A 20,810-nucleotide genomic window follows, 5' to 3' on the forward strand; every position below is an offset into this window, starting at 1 on the left:
TGGCCCAATTCGTGTCGAAGCGTGCTCGACTACACATACAAAACACTTTTAAATTATCTCTGAAACGATACGTGTCGTCACCGTCGCTAAGTGTAATATCGTGGGCATCACTTTTAATAGCTTTCGTCATACTAAATAGTTAAAATTAAGAAATATATCAATAAAACACACAGCACTTGAAGTAGTTACAGCAACAATTCAACGTTCAATTTTCCGCCATTTGAAAGATGTTGGTGGCATTGCAGAAATAATCTAGATAGCCAAAGCTTCACTTGAGTTTCACACTACCTATAGTGCGATAGTCGTACCGCAGGCAAATTTCCAGACCCTTTTCTAGGACAAGAAGAAGAACCGTGTATGTCTTTCTCGAAAATTCCATTGACATATCCTACCAATCCTACTTATATTATAAATGCGAAAGTTTGTAAGGATGTGTGTGTGATTGTTGCTCTTTCACGCAAAAACTACTGAACCAGATGCAATGAAATTTGGTACGTAGACAGCTGGACAACTGGAATAACATATAGGCAACTTTTTATCCCGATATTCCTACGCGATACGGACTTACACGGGTGAAACCGCGGGGCGCTGCTAGTTAACAATTAATTACGTCACTGCTTAAGATACGATAACAATGTAACAAAACAGATGAACATATTCCCCATTTGCAAATTACAATGTAAAGGCGTAATTTCTCATAGTATAGTTCTTTAAACCTAAAAGAAAGTATCCTTGATACCTAGGTCTAATCTACGGCGTGACCTACTTTACCGTGGGAATTAACTGGTGCTTAGCAGTTAGCAGTTGCGTGTGGAGCGTCTGTCAGCATTCATATCTTGATTTAAAATTTACTTTTAGTTTTATCGTGTCTGCGTGTTGTTTTGTAATGAAGACATTAATTGTAGACTAGGCCATGTAGTTGACTTCGTCTGGTTAAGTGGGTATTTTTATATGTCATATGTTTTTATAGCAGTCTTTATGAATAAGTGTGTATGTAGGTTTTTCTTAATTATGAAAATTTCACTGAATTATATAAAATAACAAAATCGTATAGTCTTATTTCAAATTACAAGAACAATTAACGTATTCAAATGATTATAAGACTTTCATAATTGTTTGATATTTAATATAATGTGTCCTTGGAGAAAATTAAAACATGTAAAATGTAAAAGGTAGATAAAGTAGTTATTTTTTTTTATACGTCTACCTACGATGTAATTGTGAAACACTCACAAATTATACCTACTTCTCATGGAAAACCAGTTCTTCTTTGCTTTTTTATGTATTCATTATATTAATTATCATTACGTATCGAACACTTTGCAGTTGTCAGTTTAAAATAACTTCAATACTCGCGTGAAACCAAACACAAGATCACATTAAAATTTAATCTATTTACGAAATACTCCGAACATTAAATCGAACAATTAGGAGAAGTGGAACTCTTCACTATTATATTTTTACCACAAAGACCTGACCCAGAATAGATTGTGCCAAAACACATCGTGACAATAATCAATGGGTTATGCAATGTTATTTAAAATTGAACAAATTGTTTTATAACTACTCGTGAACGCTTGGACGCTGATTGACAGTTAGACGAATATCAATTTTAGTTAACTTTTATTAAATAACTAGCTGACCCGGCAAACGCTGTTCTGCCTTGTTCTTATAATTTAGGGTTATAAAAATACATGTTGGCTGATTCTCAGACCTGCACGATATGCACGCAAAATTTCATTTGTATCCGTCCACCCGTTTCGGAGGAGTAAGGTAACTAACATTTAAATAAACAGCCATTAACAAAATATATATTTTAGTAATATAAATTAAAAAGTTTAAAAATGAGGTTTTAAATTCTAAGTTAATGTATTAATATTCTAATATTATGTAATATAATTCTATGTTTATGTATTAATGTTCTGTATGTGTACTGTTGGAATCCCAATAAATAAATTATGACAATAATTAATTGAATAGAAATCACCAGCAAGCGAACATGCATTTGGATAAAACGAATTTACTAAATAACTAATTTAGTAATATAGGCTATAAATTGATCTACTGAATTTTAAAGCACGAAAATTTAAATATAGGCGATGAATAAATATTTTTTTGTTCAGCGAAAGTATTTAATTCTTCATTGCGGCAATAGAGATTAGGTCGTGTGTCACGATTTTTGCTGTCGGGGTCAAAGGTCCACTCACTGTCACGATCTAAATTCTAAATTGACACTTATCTGTGACCTGCGGACCTGCGCATGCAAGATGTCGGTATATTGATGCTGAGCTAATTTGGTATATGGATTAGATTAGAAAGACTAATTTAGTGGAAAATAAAGTGGTGGTAGAAAGACAATTTAATTTTTTGGTTTTATAGCATTGGCATGCTTTTCAAAATATCTCACTTTCAAGACATAAAAAAGTATGATATTAATTGAATACGTAGAAAAACATTATATATTTATTGCATTGAAATGAAAATGACGTCCATAATGACAACATAAATTTAATTGAGTTATAACATTTTACACAACGTATTGTTCAATACAATTAAATTAGCATAGTAATTTATTGAGGCCTTGGTGCCAGAGAAATAATCACGCAGAGCTAAAACGAAACAAAACATAAAAGTCAAATATCAAATAGATGAAACTTCTCATTAACTAGAAAAGAGCAGATGATGTTCAAACATCTGAACTGATTTTCATGAAGTACTGCAAAGAATCGCAGTGCCGGCTCAGTGGTGAGAACCTTGGCCTTCAAAACCGATAAGTCGAAATTCGAGACTGGGCGAGCGTGCAAGAAATAAATTGATTTTCCAATTGATCTGCACATGTGGATAACATCAGCACTGCTTAAAACGGTGAAGGAAAACATCGTGAGAAAACCGGCGTGTCCAAGAATCAAAAAGTTCGACGACATGTGACATCTGCCAACCCGCACTTGGCCACCGTGGTGGATTATGGCCTGAACCCTCAAAGGAGGCCTGTGTCCCAGCAGTGGGAACATGTATGGGCTGCTGATGATGACTGCAAACAATACTCGGCATAAAATTATTTGTGACAAAAGAACTGAACAAAAATTGGCTCCATAAACAGATATATTGATTGACACTTTATACGCGAAATTGTGCGTATATATATTTATATGCTATGAATATAATAACACATAATCGTTATGACACTTATGGTTGATCGTTATTAATACTATATAATTAATAAATACGTGATAATCTATAAATTAATTGTTATAATTATTAAACCGATAATATCTTACATGGCCGAAATGGCTAGGTGAAATTTCGACTCAACTCTTAGCTGTGATGTAAGGAGCATTCTTCGAACATTCCCACTCACCTTTTTAATGTGATAATTGACTTAATTGTATTGTATTTAAATACATAAGCTCAAGATCTTAGTTAAATCTTCAGCTATAATAAACTGTGCCCAATTTCATACTGTTTTTATATGAGAGGTATATAATCTTTTAAAGAAGAGCATGCCACTTGATGTGCGAAGCGATCACCACCGCTCATAAAAACTGGTGGTGGTATACGTGCTTTTCTGGCCTTTGAGGGACACATCACATGCAAATCCTACTTCCTACTAATATTATAAATGCGAAAGTTTGTAAGGATGTGTGTGCGTTTGTTGCTCTTTCACGCAAAACCTACTGAACCGATTGCAATGAAATTTGGTACGTAGACTGCTGGACAACTGGAATAACGTATAGGCAACTTTTTATCCCGATATTCCTATGGGATACGGACTTACGCGGGTGAAACCGCGGGGCGCAGCTAGTATCTTATAAAACATACAAAATTTAAAATAATAACATAAAAAAGGACTGTTGAAGTATTAATATATTGGCGTATGGTTGTCCCAAACGATTAATTCCCAAATAAATAATCTACGAACACTAATACCGCAATAATACCACCAGAACCATACGGAAGACTATTCTATTACACACAAATTGAACCGTTCCCGCTAGTGCAATAGGAAATAGCCCCTCATTAGGCAAACATTACATAAACACTCAATGATACGTTAGCAATGATATTATGACATGGTCGCTTATGAATAAACCGTTTCAATTTCGCTTTCGCTGTTACTAACAAAGAGTAAATTAAGTGATACTGAGAGTAAAGCTTGTGCTGTTGGAGTAGATTGTATTAATATCCGTGATAGTAGTTAGTAGTTAGCACTAAGTACTAAGTAGTTAGATGTGATAAGAGTTATCTATAAATCTTAATATATAAAATTCTCGTGTCACAGTTTTCGTTGCCAAACTCCTCCGAAACGGCTTGACCGATTCTTATGAAATTTTGTGTGCATGTTGAGTATGTCTGAGAATCGGCCAACATCTATTTTTTATACCTCTAAATGATAAGAGTAAGGCAAAACAGCGTTTGCCGGGTCAGCTAGTATATTTATAAAATCAAAGTTGACTGACTGACTGACTGACTGACTGACTGACTGACATAGTGTGTTTTCCTTTATTGCGTGGATGAACACGCGGGCGGAAAGCTATTATGAGAATAAGGAAACCGAAGTTTATAATAAATAGTCCTAATATCCTTGTTATTTTTTGTGAAAACGAAATTAATCACACTAATATTATAAATGTGAGAGTTTGTTTGTTTGTCCATCAATCACGCCTAAACTACTGAACTTGATGAAATTTGGTGTACAGACAGGGTATGAGCTGACTTGGGTGATAGGATACTTTTTATCCCGATTGCTGCCTTGGGATAAAACAGTTAATTTGATATCCGGGCAGAGCCGGGACAAGCGTCCAGTATACAAATAAAATTAAAGACATAATGTGTAAAAATAGTACCATTTTTGATTAAAAAAAAAATATTTAAACAACGTATGTTTATACTATACAGATAGTAGAAAGCCAAAGGACTTAACCATGAAAATCTCGCTTGTAATTTAGCTAAATAGAATCATCATACAATGCAATCATACGATCATCATAACACGCAAGTAAAATTTGAAAATAGTACGCTGTATTTAGAAACTAAAAACTTTTTAAACGCGATTTTAAACGCGATTTATTCAATATATTATTAACCCGACGTTTCGAACACTTTACAGCGTCACGGGGAGACAGGTCAGTCTCTCCGTGACCGTCCGTCCGTCCGTTAAAAAGTTTTTAATTTCTAAATGTATAATACTCTCGTAAAATCGTACACAAGAAAATAGTTCGGTGTAATCATCAAAATAACGGATTGTAGCTCCACATGTTCCTTCAAGGCCTTTATTTTACGCTCAATCAAAATTTGTTCACGCGCTCGCGTGTAACTGTTATATTATATAAATAATGAGTTTGTACATAATTTTTGCTCCACAAAAACGATATTGCCTTGTAATTTGTTTCAATAAAAATACACGATGATATTCATTGTGTGTTATGTAATAATAACTTTGAAGAAATAAAATTAATCCGCTTTAAAATTGCCAGAACTGGACCAAATATATATGGGATGGGATGCACCAACTTAAAAAAAATATTATCAAAATAGGTTTACCCAGTCGAAAGTTATGATGTAACAAACCCAAAATACAGTCGAATTGATAAACACTCCTTTTTTGCAGTCGATTGACAAGAACTAATATTTAATTATGTTAACAAATCTTTGTGATGATAAAAATAATACTCAATAAAGATAAATGACAATAACAATTAATTGCTTTTTAATCTATAACCGATTAAAAAAACCCAAAGGAGGAGTTCCTATGTTCATCTGTGTGTATTATTATTATTTTTGTTTAATCACAGCTATTAAACATTCGCTCGGAAATAGCATTGAATTCCTCGTGCCACGTAATTTGTGGTATTTATCAATTACACTTACCTCTATATTAGTGTGAAATTACTTTTATGGTCGATTAATAACAGCATAGTGAAAGTGCTATATCCATTTACCTATAATTAATATAGCCAAGCTTAACATATATTTAACAAATTGCTTTTAAAAAGAGAGTACGCGTGTAGTATGTAGACACTGTCGAAAACATGATACCTATCTATTCTAGCTGTACTAACAATTTAAAGTTCAAGAGTTTCTTTGTTTGTCTTTTTATGTTTGTTTGGTATGATAGGGCAGCACTTGACCACGATCTCGCCTGATGGTAAGCTGAGATGTGGTCTAAGATGGAGCGCGCTTCCCTAAATGCCTTCACTCTTCTCTTAAAGACCACTATTGCAATCGTCAGGGAACACAGACTCAGGAAGCATGTTCCCTTGCGGTTTGAATAAAGAAATTGTTTGATCGTTCAGTGTGGAACACTATGAATAGAGCGTGCTAATCTCGGGCAGGATTGGACAGATTTTAATAATATAGCATTGTTAAAATCACCGTTGGATATGCTGAAATCTATCTGCGATTCCTGAGTGCTATCTACACTAATGTTATTAAAAGGATTTTAAAAATTCTTTCACAATTTGCAAGCTGCATCTTCATTGAGTGACATAGGCTATTTATATACCACGGGGAAAGCCGGGGCGGACTGCTGTTATGCATGAGATGGTGTTGTTAGGAGCATAATGTTGATTTATTTATTTATAAAGATTTTCTAGCAAAGAATACAGACGAAAATTTTGTATCGCTTGCTGAGTATGCATGATTTTGTGTACCTTTGTTTATAGGAAACAAGCTTTCGCCCGCGGCTTCGCACCCGTTAATTCTGAGTTCTTTAATATATGTATATAATGCATATAAATCTTCCTCTTGAATTACTCTATCTGTATAAAAACCCATCAAAATCCGTTGCTCAGTTATATAGATTTAAGCATATCTAGGTAAAGAGATAGCGAATTTGTTTTATACTATGTAGTGATTACGACATTATAATTTTCAAGTCAAGTGTGTTAAAAATATAATCAATATTTTTAACACACTTGACTTGAAAATTATTAAATTAAGAACGAAATTAAGACAACAATTTGGAATGTTAAAATAATTAAAACATCGAATAAAATTTAATTACCGGCTGCAGACTTCATATTATTTTGATACATCATTATAACAAACTTTACGAGAAACAATTAAAATAACACAAATAATATACATAACATATATTAAAGCATGAGCAATGACTCACAATGAAGTCACATATAAAATATAGGCCAACTTCTGCATATATTTACAGGAAGCATGACACAAATATCGTTAAAAGACATTAAACGTTCATTAAATTTAATTCAGGTCGAAAACAACATTGTAGTGGCGATGTTTGTTAAGACAATAACTGGTTGGCTGGAATTTGTTTATTTATTTTTCGGGAATGAACTGTACAGTACTAAGAATCGTTTTTTTCTATAAAAGATATTCTACCTAATAAAAATTTGTATCTTTTTAATACTAGCTGTAAACTCAAAGCGTCAATCGCGTGGTACCCGGGTAAAAAACTATGTGCTAATTCAGGCTATTAAACACGTTAAAGCGCTAACTAAACTCCGAAACTTTTCTTATCTACTCAACCTATGTTTATCCTAACTAATTTTATAATTAATATGAAAGTGTGCTTCTTTTGTCTTGCTTACGTCACAAGGGAGCAATTTTATGGTATAATTTTTGTGTTTGAAGATAGCTAGACGGCTAGTGACATAGGCTACTTTTCATTCTCTCTCTCTCTCTCTCTCTCTCTCTCTCTGTATTCATCTTGATCCTCATTATTGTAAGAAATTTAAGACTTCCTCTTGTATTTTAATTTCTATGCGTATACGAACTATTCGCGTAATACAGGAAAATACGATAACATACACAATCGTGATAAAAAATTAAAGAAAATTCATTCGCAACACAAGTCGACGGCGTGAATACTCAGTATTGAGTAATTCTACCAGACATTCGTTACATCTTTATTGTAGCATATTGATGTAAAACTATTTGTATAAGAGGAAATTATTCTGCACATTTCTTGTGTTATATAACTGAATTATAGTCTCATATTGCTATCCAATTATTTTCCAAAATTTAGCACGGGAAAAGCAACCAAAACATTGAGGAATAGAGATTATTTCCGCGTAAAATCAATAATATCGACGAAACGGGATCGTGACTAGAAACCTACGTACTTTCAAAACTCGTTTGTAAAATCCTAGCCATTTCCAGACAGGGTGTAGATATCGCTTTAGCATAAGGCTTGTAAAGCTAGATTCACATTAATAGGATTTTTATTTACAAGTATAAATACAGAAGTTTCACCGGAATATCAAAATACAGTTTCACTTAAGTTTCTTATAGAAGCAACGCTAATAGACCGATATCACTCATTGACCGAAAAATTTTGCTCAGAACGCGTTCTGTTCGCAGTAAAAGTCCACAACGCGAAAACCTGGCATCACTACATAGTATAAAACAAAGTCGCCTTCTTTGTCCCTATGTCCCTTTGTACGCTTAAATCTTTAAAACTACGCAACGGATTTTGACGGCTTTTTTTAAATAGATAGAAGATCAAGAGGAAGGTTTGCATATAATAAAATCTATATAACTACTCCGCATTTAAGGCGTGCGAAGCCGCAAAAGATAGTGACTAATAAGAACGCTCACGGCGTGGTGCCAATCAAAGAACGAACACATTCGTATAGCGGCCGACGCGACCACGACGTGTTGTGGCTATGAAGAAATACCATTCAAACATTACATGATTTTTCGCGTGTTGACCGCTTTCATTAAAGCCATAACACGAATTTCTTGATGTGGACCTTTTACCGTGATAGCGACTCCTCTACGCACCGTACGAAAGACAGTGGCATGCCACTATTTCACGCCGGTTTTCTGTGGGGGTGTGGTACTTCCCCGGTACGAGCTGGCCCAATTCGTGCCGAAGCGTGCTCGACTCCCACATATAAAACCTTACCTTGCATTTCCATTCCATTTCAGATTGATTGATGTTTGATTTTGATAATTTATGGTTCATTAATTAATTATTTTTTGTAAAGCAAAAGCTTAGCTTAGCACGAAAAAGAGAAATAGTACAAATGGCGGCCTTATCTTAAAAATCATCAATCAAAGCCATCTCTTCCAGGCAAACTAGAGGCAGAGGGCAAACACACCAATTATATGATATCGGTATAGTAGGTAGCATCGAATAAGTTTTAATTAATTATATTAGAATTTTCAAACTCACATTGTAATACGTGAATGTAAACGTAGCTGTAGACTAGGAATTACGTATAATTTCTAGCCCGAAGCTTTTCGTACGAAGCACAGCTTTAATACTGATTTATTATTAAAGATGCATTTGATCGTTACTAAGCATTGTCGGTTAAAGCTTGCTATGGGATAATAGAGCAATAAACACTTATTTACTGTTAGAACAATATAATAAGAATTTGTGTCATAATAAAATATATTAATTACTAGCTGCGCCCCGCGGTTTCACCCGCGTAAGTCCGTATCCCGTAGGAATATCGGGATAAAAGTTGCTTATATGTTATTCCAGTTGTCCAGCTATCTACGTACCAAATTTCATTGCAATCGGTTCAGCAGTTTTTACGTGAAAGAGCAACAAATACACACACGTCTTAGTAGGATTAGTGGGATAGGATTACTTATCTTTACTAATATTATAAATGCGAAAGTAAGTTTTACTGCCACTTCTTAACGACTGCAACGATTTGGAAAAGATTGGGGAGAATGGACAAGGATAGTATTTATCACAGAAACTACGGGAACCGGATATTGACGGCGATCCGTGAAAAACCCGTGTCTGTCTATTTTCCTTTGATTAAGCGGACGAAGACGCGGTCTGAAGGCGAGTTTTTAATAATAAGTGAAAACAATCAAACCTAAATAAAACAAGACGTTCTGTAACGTAACAAATTAATGTTATCAAGGTAAATCCAACGCGCATACGTAGGATGTACATCCTAAACGCTCTGCTAAATATTTTTCTAATAGTATACAAATTATTTCTCTTCGTTCCAGAGTTTCCTATTTGAATAATTCCCAATTTACTTACTTTTATTACCTTATTTAATTAAAGGATAAAGACTCAGCATTACTTTATTTTCGTACCCAAATATTCCTTGTCATTCCTCGTTATTTATATTATTAATCATGCCAAAAATCTCTTGTTCAATACGTTGCATTGTGAATTAAGGACAAATCAACAAATACACGTTACAGTATGAAAATTCGTATGTAATTTGTAAAGTAATGGATGGTAATGTAACGCAGGGGGTTATCTTCTTCCTTATTTTAAAGCGCACATGAATCACGCAGGTCAGAGACCCTCCCCCCTCCTCCCCCAAATCTTATTCGTCAAAATGAATGACCTTTTCCATAGTCCATAATTGCGATGCATTCTATATTTTACTGCATTTAACAGTGCTAATATTTGAGACTAAAATATTATCACATTACCCCAATAGAATTAGAAGACTTCTATTTGTTGTGTAACGTGTGCCATATATTTTTTTTTATAGTTGGCAGAAGAGCTGGTGGGTCCCTTAACCTCGATCCGTCAGCGTTAAACACTGCCCATAAACATTCGCAGAGGATATATGCCTGCAAATAGATTGCGAGCTTAAGTGGATAATGGATAAGGATAGTCTTGATGGAAGGAATAAAGAAAAGGACTGGAAAGGTTAGCAAAAGGATGCAGGCCGAAAGAAACATAACCGAAAGAAACATATTAGCATGCTACTAAGTCACGCTGAATTTCTATATTTCTGATAGAATTCGACCTAAGCGTAATCAACTCTCACACGTAGAACTGAGTAATAAAGTCTAATTTGCCGTGTCAACATATTTTTATATTACTGAGCCCCTCCGAAATTTCGGGCTCCGACCGATGTTTGATATTTTATCATGATAACCGATGTAATGGAACAAGTGAGAGACTATGGCAAGGCTGGATTTCGACCACAGAACGATATATAACCTGCAAGGTTAGAACTTAGAATGCAACTAAAAATTAACGAACAATCGTTTGGATGAATTTTGATATGCCGCATGACCTTACTTGGTTGAAATCTACGCTACAAGGTTTCTTCATCAAATTTTATTTTCTTTAAAACATATCACAAAGACCTCTTGTTAAACGTGATGGGATGGGATATTACACGTCTTTAACTGAGTTCTGTAAATTGTATGTTTCACTTTCAAATATTTCTTTTGCAAGAATATATGTACTAATATTTAATTTAAAAGGGTATAATCCCGAAATGGTTGTTTCATATCTAGTTAAATCAATTCCATCCAAAATTTCCACGAAAATCTGTTCATTGTAACGGTTTTATCTAAATATAACTTATAAACTTTATATAACATTATTTTTAGAAATAGAAGAAAATGACTTATCTGAAAATAGCTGCATCCCTCAGGGAGTGTCCACTATCGGATACTCTCGTGAAATGACATACCGTAACGCGAAATAGTCTCGCTTACTCTAGAAATAGAGTAAACTCAGTTATATAAAGCAGTTTAAATTTAGAACAAATTGAAATATTTGAATTTCTGTTAAATTCTGCACTATATTATAAAGCGGAAGAGTTTGTTTGTTTGAACGCGCTAATCTCAGGAACTACTGGGCTGATTTCAAAAATTCTTTCGCCGTTGGATCTCTGTGTGCTATTTATGTACCACGTGTGAAGCAGAGGCGGACCGCAAACAGAAAATATACGTGGGCCATATAATTACATTTCACTACAATCAAATTAGATGATACAACATTATACTATTTAAGAAGTAGTAGGTAGTTATACAACTATTTAATTTTCATTAGAGACTTGAAATGTTCTGATTTCTTAAATTTTTATCAATGTTTATATATTGATTACTTGAATAGGCGTGTTTGTGCTAATTAGTTATTTAGATTTTAACCACAATGCCTGTTTTTAAATACATTTAAACAATATTAGTACTACAATTAAACCTCTGCAAAGCCTAACTAAAAGTAAACATATTGAAGAAGAAAAAAACCATCCGAATAAAAAGTAAAATAACTTTACAATTAACACCTTAACCTCTTCTACGAGGAATTTCTTTCAAACATCCATTCTAATATACATATAAAGGCTCGCATTGTATTACATCACTAATCCACTTGCGTAAGTGTTGCGAAAGTGAACGCGTCCTTGGACGGATCCGGTTATTTGTATCGAGATCAAAACTTTTGAAACGCAAGTGCATTTTACTATTTAATCTGTTCCTCTGCTGCTGACAGCCTGGCCTCTGTGCCTCTGGTTCGGTTTTAGGCAATCGTATTCAGAAATCAATGAACGATTGATCTGGAAATGCGGTATTACTCTCTCAAATTGTGAAAATACCAATCAAATTGTTTAATACAAACAATATTAGATAAGCAAATAAAAATCATCAATAATTAGTATAAAACAAAATCGCTTTATCTGTCCCTTGTTGGCTTTTTGGTGGTTTTTTTTTTTAATAGATAGAGTGATTCAAGAGAAAGGTTTATATGTAACATCTATTAAACCACACCGAATTACCGCGTGCGAAGCCGCGGGCAAAAGCTAGTATTTAATATAGCCAGAGGCAATATTTAAATCCTTATAAATCGATACTAATTATTTATCTAAACGATGTTATCTTCGTCGTATTATATTCGTAATTTAGTATTATGAATACCAAAATGTGTTTGTTTGTTTCTTTTTCCGTAACATCCGATCGATTCTATAATATGATTTTGGGTCTGGGTAGCTAGGAGGCTAGATACTACCTTTTACGGCGGTAAAACATATTCTCACGCGAGAGAAGCCAGAGCGGAAAGCTAGAAATGTCAAGATATAGTGAATGGAAAGACAAGCAATCGAATCCTGTCCAACAACAGTTTTTAGCTTCTCGTTTTTATTTGGAATTACATATAAATGTCACGAAAACAATCTTATACACATATTGTTACAGTCTTTCTGGACATTGAACTATGAGCCTAATTCTTGGGCCTATCATTTCAAGATCACGCAGCGAATCCGTCACGGTTCGCTCTGAACATTACCGCACCATATAATGTGAAACTTTCATTATGTCACATGTTATAATGCGTATATCATACATTTGAACTCAATATTTCCGTATCTGTTTCATTATTAAATAATCGTGCTCGTAACCAGAACTAATTTTTCACCCTAAGAAAATTCTTCTTTATTCTTTAAGTTTAAAATATTTCCTACACTGTCTTCTTTGTTTAACAGTTAAGACTTTATCAACAAATTTCTATTCATAGTATTCGTCTATTTTATTCATCTAATATGAATAATTTATGCTACCAATTTAGGCGATTCATTGTCGAATACCACTTCTCGTCATCCTATTAAAACTATTTTATGGACTTCGTTATGAAGCTTCCTGTAATATGATATGCTCATGGCAAAGTAATAAGGTTCTTCAAATACCAAAAGTAGTGGCAGCATCTCCTTATTTGACTTTCGAGATAGTCGATCGACTCATTGCTGACGGTACCGCCTATTTATTAAAATCTACAGTACGACATACGACTTCCGATACTTTCTCTAACAACATAGATCAAAGAAATTATATAGGCAGACCTGGTTCACCCACCCGTTATATACCAGGATATTTATCGCAATATCTAGATAATTATATAGTATTCATTGCATATCTAACCAGTATACTTTAATTAAATGCTGCGCGATGTGTCCTCAATCACGGGAATATATGTTCCATTAAATATTAATAACTTTTCATTAACATATTTCCTAGGTTTGGTGAAATGTGGTCGTTTGGTTGTGAATAGAAATTGTCTGGTTTGTAATGGACTGTCGGTTATGACTAGTTTTTTATGCATTATATATCTAAATAAATGTTATAATAATTCTTATTGTATAAATACATTATTACGAGAATCAATTAATTATTAAAAATTATGTGTTAATTTTACTTAATAGACGTGTGATAATGTTTTAAATGCGACATTTAAAACAACAAACATGTAATCATTACTTATGCTTTGAAATAATTTTAATCAATACAATAATAATTGGCTTTACTCATGAAACTAGGAAGTATCTTTATTTTTGTTCTTTCTGATTTCTTCCCTTAAAACTTAAAATTAAATATGATGACATATCTTATTGTATATGCTTTCCAAAATTCAGGTACTCAGTAAGCATTGAAATAAACGCACATTCATTCATCTGTAATTGGTTTAACAAGATCAGTCACGGCTCATCTCTGAGATCATTCGGAAACTGACATTTGACACACTCACTTTAGCCTTAGCCTCGTACTATTTGCAATGATGAATGATGACATAGTTGATGACTAGGAGTTACAAAATGAAATTTTGTAAATCAACATTCAGTTGGGTTACTGTGACGCCTTAAAGTAGTACTAATTCCAGTCCCATATAGCTGTCATTTTCCGACACTGAAATGAGTATTGCTTTAAGACGACACGGGAACCAAAGAAACAACAACAACAACATTTATTTACATTTTTTTTTGTAGCATAAAAAATTCTCAAACTTAATAGCTTTTATAGTAGTTCTAAAGCCCGGAATCAAATATATAAAATTAATAAAACACGTTGTATGATCTTAGCAGTAAATAGAAAGAATATTATAGACATGTAGACATGGAAAGTATGTAAGGTAAATATTAAAGAATGTACCACTTCCATTTTATAAAATATTCACGCGTATACCGCCTCATTTAGGGTTGCTAAACGTTAGTTTACGAAATTAAATTGAACTTTACGGTGTCAAAGATCACAAAAATAACCCTAAACCTAATGATAAGACTAAAAGAGCAAATGAAAACCTGTTTTTCTTGCTATATCATACCTATTTATAGCATTAGAGAAGCGTGTGATCAATGTGAAAGCGTGTGAAAAAAGTGTACAAAACACTTCCAGACCAAAATCTTTTTTGCTAAAAACTTATTTATAATAAAATAAAATAAAAAAAATATTTATTTGATAATTCATACCTTAGGTAAGGACTTATTTTTGTTAGGTAGGCCAAAGTTGTTAAGAAATATATATAAATTCAATTGAATGCTGATTTTTAATAAACGAGTCGTTTGTATCAAAAGTTCAAAGAATCGAACAAAATTGTGACAGCCCTAACAACATATGAAATTCACACAACATGAAATCATTTTCCCCAGCCAAGTAGCATGTATTTCAAATTTATTATGTATAATGTTAGGGCAACTTGAACAAATGGTGTTTAAATATGTAAAGCATTGCCTGCTGGATCATAAACACAATGAAGGCATTTCTTGTACAAGAAAGTGAAATTTTCATAAATTCAGGGTTAGGAGAAAATATTTTTGAGTACTTTTAGCTTGTTGTACATGTAACGATTTAAAATTATGGAGATATAGTAAAACCTATCATATATATATATTTAACCTATATATTTAACCTATATATTTTAAAAATTAATTGTTAGCATGTCCATGTACTAACTATTCAAATAAATATTAACTAACCCATTTTAGATTAGAAAAGCTTTTCAGCCGAAGACACTAGATTGCGGTGTATATTTACTGAGAGGATAAATATATTATAATGTGCTAATTCACTTCAATTTAAACCTAGACCACTGCGTAGACCTGGAAAAGCTTAAACAGACGCAAATGATATATATTCTATCCAAACAGGTGTATATTCAAAAAAATCCAATACCAAAATAAATAAATCAATTTAAAATAAGTCCCAAGCCATATAAGTTTTATTTAAAATGTACCATAGAGTCATAATAAAGATTGACGCTTTTAACACTTTTGTTTGCAATATCTAATAATATATTTATTTCACAGGAAGAAAACATAGCACTCCGTCTCATAAAGCAACACCAAGATATTGAGGAACCAGAGAGCAGTCCAGCTTCCCCCGAGGAGTATGGCTCTGGGAGCACAGGGAGGTACTTCGACGAGGCGGGGTACGTCGCGGGAGGGAATAAGGATAATGATCCTTACGTCAGGAATAGATTCAATCAGGCTGCCTCAGACGCGTTGCCTAGCAACCGTGGTGTGCCTGACACAAGAAATGCTATGTAAGTTAATTTTAATAATGTCTGGAAATGGTATGCAATTTTCTGTTTAAATGAATTCATTTTTTGTTTAATTTTAATGTTTTATTTTATATCATTCAAACTGAGATGTGTGTTTAGTTAGACATATTTAAACAAAAGAACTAGAAGAAATGCGAATGATGTCGAGGGTGGCCAGGTGGCCGAGAGGCTAGGCATTGCTATGGTTCAAATCCCACCTCGTATTAATTTTTTTATATATTAAAATTTCTCAATTAAATTTGTAATATAATGTCTGGCAAAAAATGAGAATTGAGATGCAATGATTAGCATACATTACGAGTATGTGACGTAACGTTTGTGTGTAATCTTTCGAATGTCGACATTTTTAAAGACGAATTAAATTGGGATCATTCGCAAAAGCGAAAGTGTTGCTGTGGTCTTAACAATGAGGTGTGTTAAAAAATTAATATAATCAATTAAAAAGGACCATAGTTCATTTACATTTCTGTTAATTATTTTGAATTGATAACCTCTGCTTGAAGTTGGTAATAAACGAGACTCATAAAGACTATGAGGCGTAACTGAACACCCCACATTAATATTATTACAGAGAATGTAGGTTACAGTAGCATTTAATATCGATCGCGAGGACGTTACACTCACCAAGGTAAAGGTCTTAGTCCAGTTTTTAAAACGTATACGGAGCGATTTCTTTAAATGAAATGAATGATTAAGAAGAAATAAACCAAATTAATAATACCTACTACTGAACTGTTCATACGTTAATACGTTTTAAACATTTACTTTATAGGTAAGAGTGTTTATACGTTTAATTTTAAGGTTAGCAAGTTTTTTACCAAAAAACATATAAAACAGAAGTTTTTACGCACATATATAACTATCATATGACAGGCACGTCAACGTGATCGGTGCCAACTGCTTTTTCCCCATGGAAGTAATAAGTATCATGTACCTAATACCTACGCAGGTAGGACTTCCACAAATTTTTACGGTAAAAATTTCAAACACAACTCCTAATTTCAAATCACATTATTAGCATTAGTTATGCACATAACATTAAACATTACCACAGACTATTTAACAGCAAGTCTAGTTAATAGGATGATAATCAAGCAAAGAATCAGTTTCTTCCTTTGAACAATACAGCTATAAAGACAACAATGGTGTTATCACATTGTAGGTGTCGCCTCAAGAAATATGACGAAGACCTACCTCAAACGAGCGTCATCATAACATTTCACAATGAGGCACGATCCACACTACTCCGCACTATTGTCAGGTGAGATGCTATATTGTTATTGACCTTAACTTATCGCTTCTTTATGTTATAGGTAACTGAGCCGGTGGCTCGCCTGATGGTAAGCGATCACCTACGCCCTTCAACATTCACTAAGCTAGTGCCCCTGCGAATGCGCTGCCCTCTTTAAAAGTGTAAGGGATAAGGAAAGGATTGTCGGCTGGAATTAATAGTCTTCGATGGGTGAGGAAACGGGCCTACGGCTCCCCCACTCGCCATACGAAACACAGAGTGTGGTACTACCCGTGCAAGCTGGCCTCATTCGTGCCGAAGCGTGTCCGACCCCAACATAGAAAAGCTATGTCCATCACGATAAGGATCACAAACCTAAACCACGATTCATTTAACATAGTATAAAGTTATAGTCAACTTGATGATACCTAGATATGGCAATTTAAGTCTTATGACAGATCGTATTCAGGAAAGTGAAGAGACGTTTCGTACTGAGCTAGAAATTAAAAAAAAAACAATGAAATCATTATGTTTTATAAGGCACTTGTCTGTGTAAAATTGCTTTGGGGCTGTAGTGGTAGGTAACATAATGATGTTATCGCCTTTTATTTAACGAATGACTGATAAGTGCTTTTGTAACCCTCTCTCTTTATCTCATTAATGATGGATTCATGTAGGTTAAATAATTAATATGTCTAAACTAATGTCATAATGAACTAATAATATAATCATACACACAATGTCATTTGTGCTGTTGTGTGTATGTTGGAAACATTTTCACTGGATCCATTTGAAAAATTACTACACTAACAAGAAGCTTCATTTTTCCTGAATCACATAGGCTATTACTAGAATTATTATTTTGTATTACATGTTTTTTTTGATGTCAAATAATTTCGTAAAGGTGACGTGAATATTTTGTGAATTGACAAATATGAAGCAGTGTACTTCCATTATACAGTTCTGTTTTAATGAACGTGATTTGAATATCTTAAAAATATATTAATATATGTAAATTACGTGTCACGCTGTTTGTCCGCGAGGAACTCCTAAACTACTCAACCGACGGTAATCAAATTTGCACACCATCTGCAATTTGATCCAACTTAAAAGATAGAATATTTTATATTATTTCAATTACTATAAAAGACTACCCGGGCGAAGCCATACTATAAACACGTGGAGTAATGATTATTTTCTAATTTCTTGTAGACATAGTTAGATCTCTAGTTCGTTTGTACCACATAGACTAAAAAATTCGAAATTAAAAAAACAAACATTTAATTTTTAGTGTCCTCAACCGAAGTCCGGAGCACCTCATTAAAGAAATTATTCTCGTCGATGACTTTAGTGACAACCGTAAGTACTTTTTAATGGTTTTTTTATAAATTATCATAAATCAATTTATAATCTGTACTGAAAAAAATATTAGACTTAAAGTTATAAATTATGAATGAACTATTTTTCTAGTCGAGTTTATGAGTTTATTTTTTATGAAATGAATCCAAGATGCTTTCCTAATCTAAATAGTAAGTATTGTAATGATATGAACGATATTTGGATATCAACCTACTATAAAATTTCCCTAATTACTCTCTTCAAAATAAAGACAACGGCTCAGATTCAATCATTTCACTACAGCTCTTCACACTCAATGAATAAACTTTGTATTATGCAATCATCAAATATGAGGTGCAATTTGACATAACGATGTGTTTAAAAAGCAATTTTATTTCACTCTGTGTTCGTACCGTGGAAAATGTGGCTACGTGGTGCGAATGGTCAATTTAATCTGTATATTTACATTTCTTTATTGCCTCTGCGAGCATCTGCATTGTTCACGTTGGTTAACATTTATCTACAAAGCTAATGAGGTACTCGTATGTGTTTAATAACAGTTATGCAAAGAGGTCGATTACTACTGTTATAATTTTGGGAAGAATTAAAAGCACAACTTTGTCAGTTAATGATTTTAAATATGTGACGCTACAAACATTAGAATTTGGTTTGTTTTATTCCTCTGCCTAATTTTTGCCATTGTGCAAATAAATTAAAATCAGCTATTGTCGAAACTTGTCCATTTTAACAATGCACAATTATTAATTAGACAAAACTATTATTTGTTGAAAAATCGCTTGTGAAAATCTGAGAACCACATATATACTCATGAGATAATTGTTATACATTATGAAATCTGGTGTTAAACGAATAACATGATATATTCACATACATTGTATACGAGACAATACGGTTTATACACATAACCCAGAATTTCAACATAGCATATCGCATAAGGTATTTAAAACTTTGGTCCTAATATCAAGAAATTTACTCTCATACTGCAAAAGGCATTTAGGAAGGGAAATACTTCTTATTTTAATTATTATTTTAACAAAAACTTAACCGACATTTATTGTCAGAACTAAATCAAATTAATATGGGATGACATGGGAGTAACAACTTTCAAGTTAAAAGTTATCATAATCGGTTAACCCAGTAAAAAAAATGATGTACCAAAAACAAAAAACAGTTGTTTTTATAACCTCCCCCCTTTTTTAAGCATTGCATTGAAAATGGCATATAATTGCCCTCACGTAAGACCACATGCCTTCTCGACAACGTCGGACTTTTTTTTATGTCATAGTCGGCAATGGAGCTGGTGGGTCGCCTGATGGTAAGCGCTACCACCGCCCACACATTTGGAGAGGTGTAAGGTCAATTGCAGACCTTTCGCCTCTCCAAATGGATTGCCGACTTTAATTGAAGGGATTAGGAAAGGATTGATGAGAGGAATAAAGGAAAGGAATGGGAAGGGTAAGGAAAAGGATATGGGCCTCCGGCTTCCCCACTCACCGAACGAAACACAATAGCAAGCTATTATTTCACTCCGGTTTTCTGTGGGGGTGTGGTACTTCCCCGGTGCGAGCTGGCCCAAGTCGTGCCGAAGCGTGCTCGACTCCCACAATAAAAAAATGTATGCGATCTGGAGAAAAAATATTCATTACATTTCCTACAATAAAATACAACAATACTTTTCAAATGTCTAATAGATATTATTTATACACTTCCCCTAGTGACTGATGGGTTCGAATAATCATTTCTTTAATAATTTGTAACTTTTGGCTTAAATTTAAGCCAATTTCATTCAGTATACACTGATCATTGTATTAAGAACCTCAGTTTTATATCAACGCTTAAACTGCTCGCAACACATAAAACCGTCACCTTTATTTGTCTATACTAGTTAAGCTTTCATCTCCAAAACGAAGAGCGAATGGAACTCCATCCTAATGTGGTCTTTACCTGTACCAAAATGGTAGTTCTGTTTGCGATTGCAAATTATATACACTTCAAGCGTTCACATGTCGCTTTATTCTTGTTTAAAAGATAACACATTAACACGAATAATGAAGTGTTGTCATTCTTTTTTCCTTCAAATGCCAATGATAAATATCATACAAATATTTCGTTGAAATCAGCCTATAATTTTGTATATAAATAGCATTATTAACTTATACTAGAAATAACGATGTAGATTATTAAATTTTTGTCTATAAC

At 33.5% G+C, this 20,810-nt stretch overlaps 1 protein-coding gene across 1 annotated transcript in view; it reads left to right on the forward strand.

Moving 5' to 3' along the window:
- LOC119834457 (polypeptide N-acetylgalactosaminyltransferase 2-like) overlaps window positions 1–20,810 on the forward strand; it is a 56,979-nt gene that overhangs the window by 21,055 nt on the left and 15,114 nt on the right. The window contains exons 2-4 of the mRNA XM_038358823.1: window positions 15,768–16,003; window positions 17,184–17,282; window positions 18,544–18,611. Coding sequence (XP_038214751.1) covers window positions 15,768–16,003; window positions 17,184–17,282; window positions 18,544–18,611 — 403 coding nt within the window. The remainder of the gene's footprint in view (window positions 1–15,767; window positions 16,004–17,183; window positions 17,283–18,543; window positions 18,612–20,810) is intronic.

The sequence above is a fragment of the Zerene cesonia genome, chromosome 19, assembly GCF_012273895.1.
Source record: "Zerene cesonia ecotype Mississippi chromosome 19, Zerene_cesonia_1.1, whole genome shotgun sequence".
NCBI classification, from domain to species: domain Eukaryota; kingdom Metazoa; phylum Arthropoda; class Insecta; order Lepidoptera; family Pieridae; genus Zerene; species Zerene cesonia.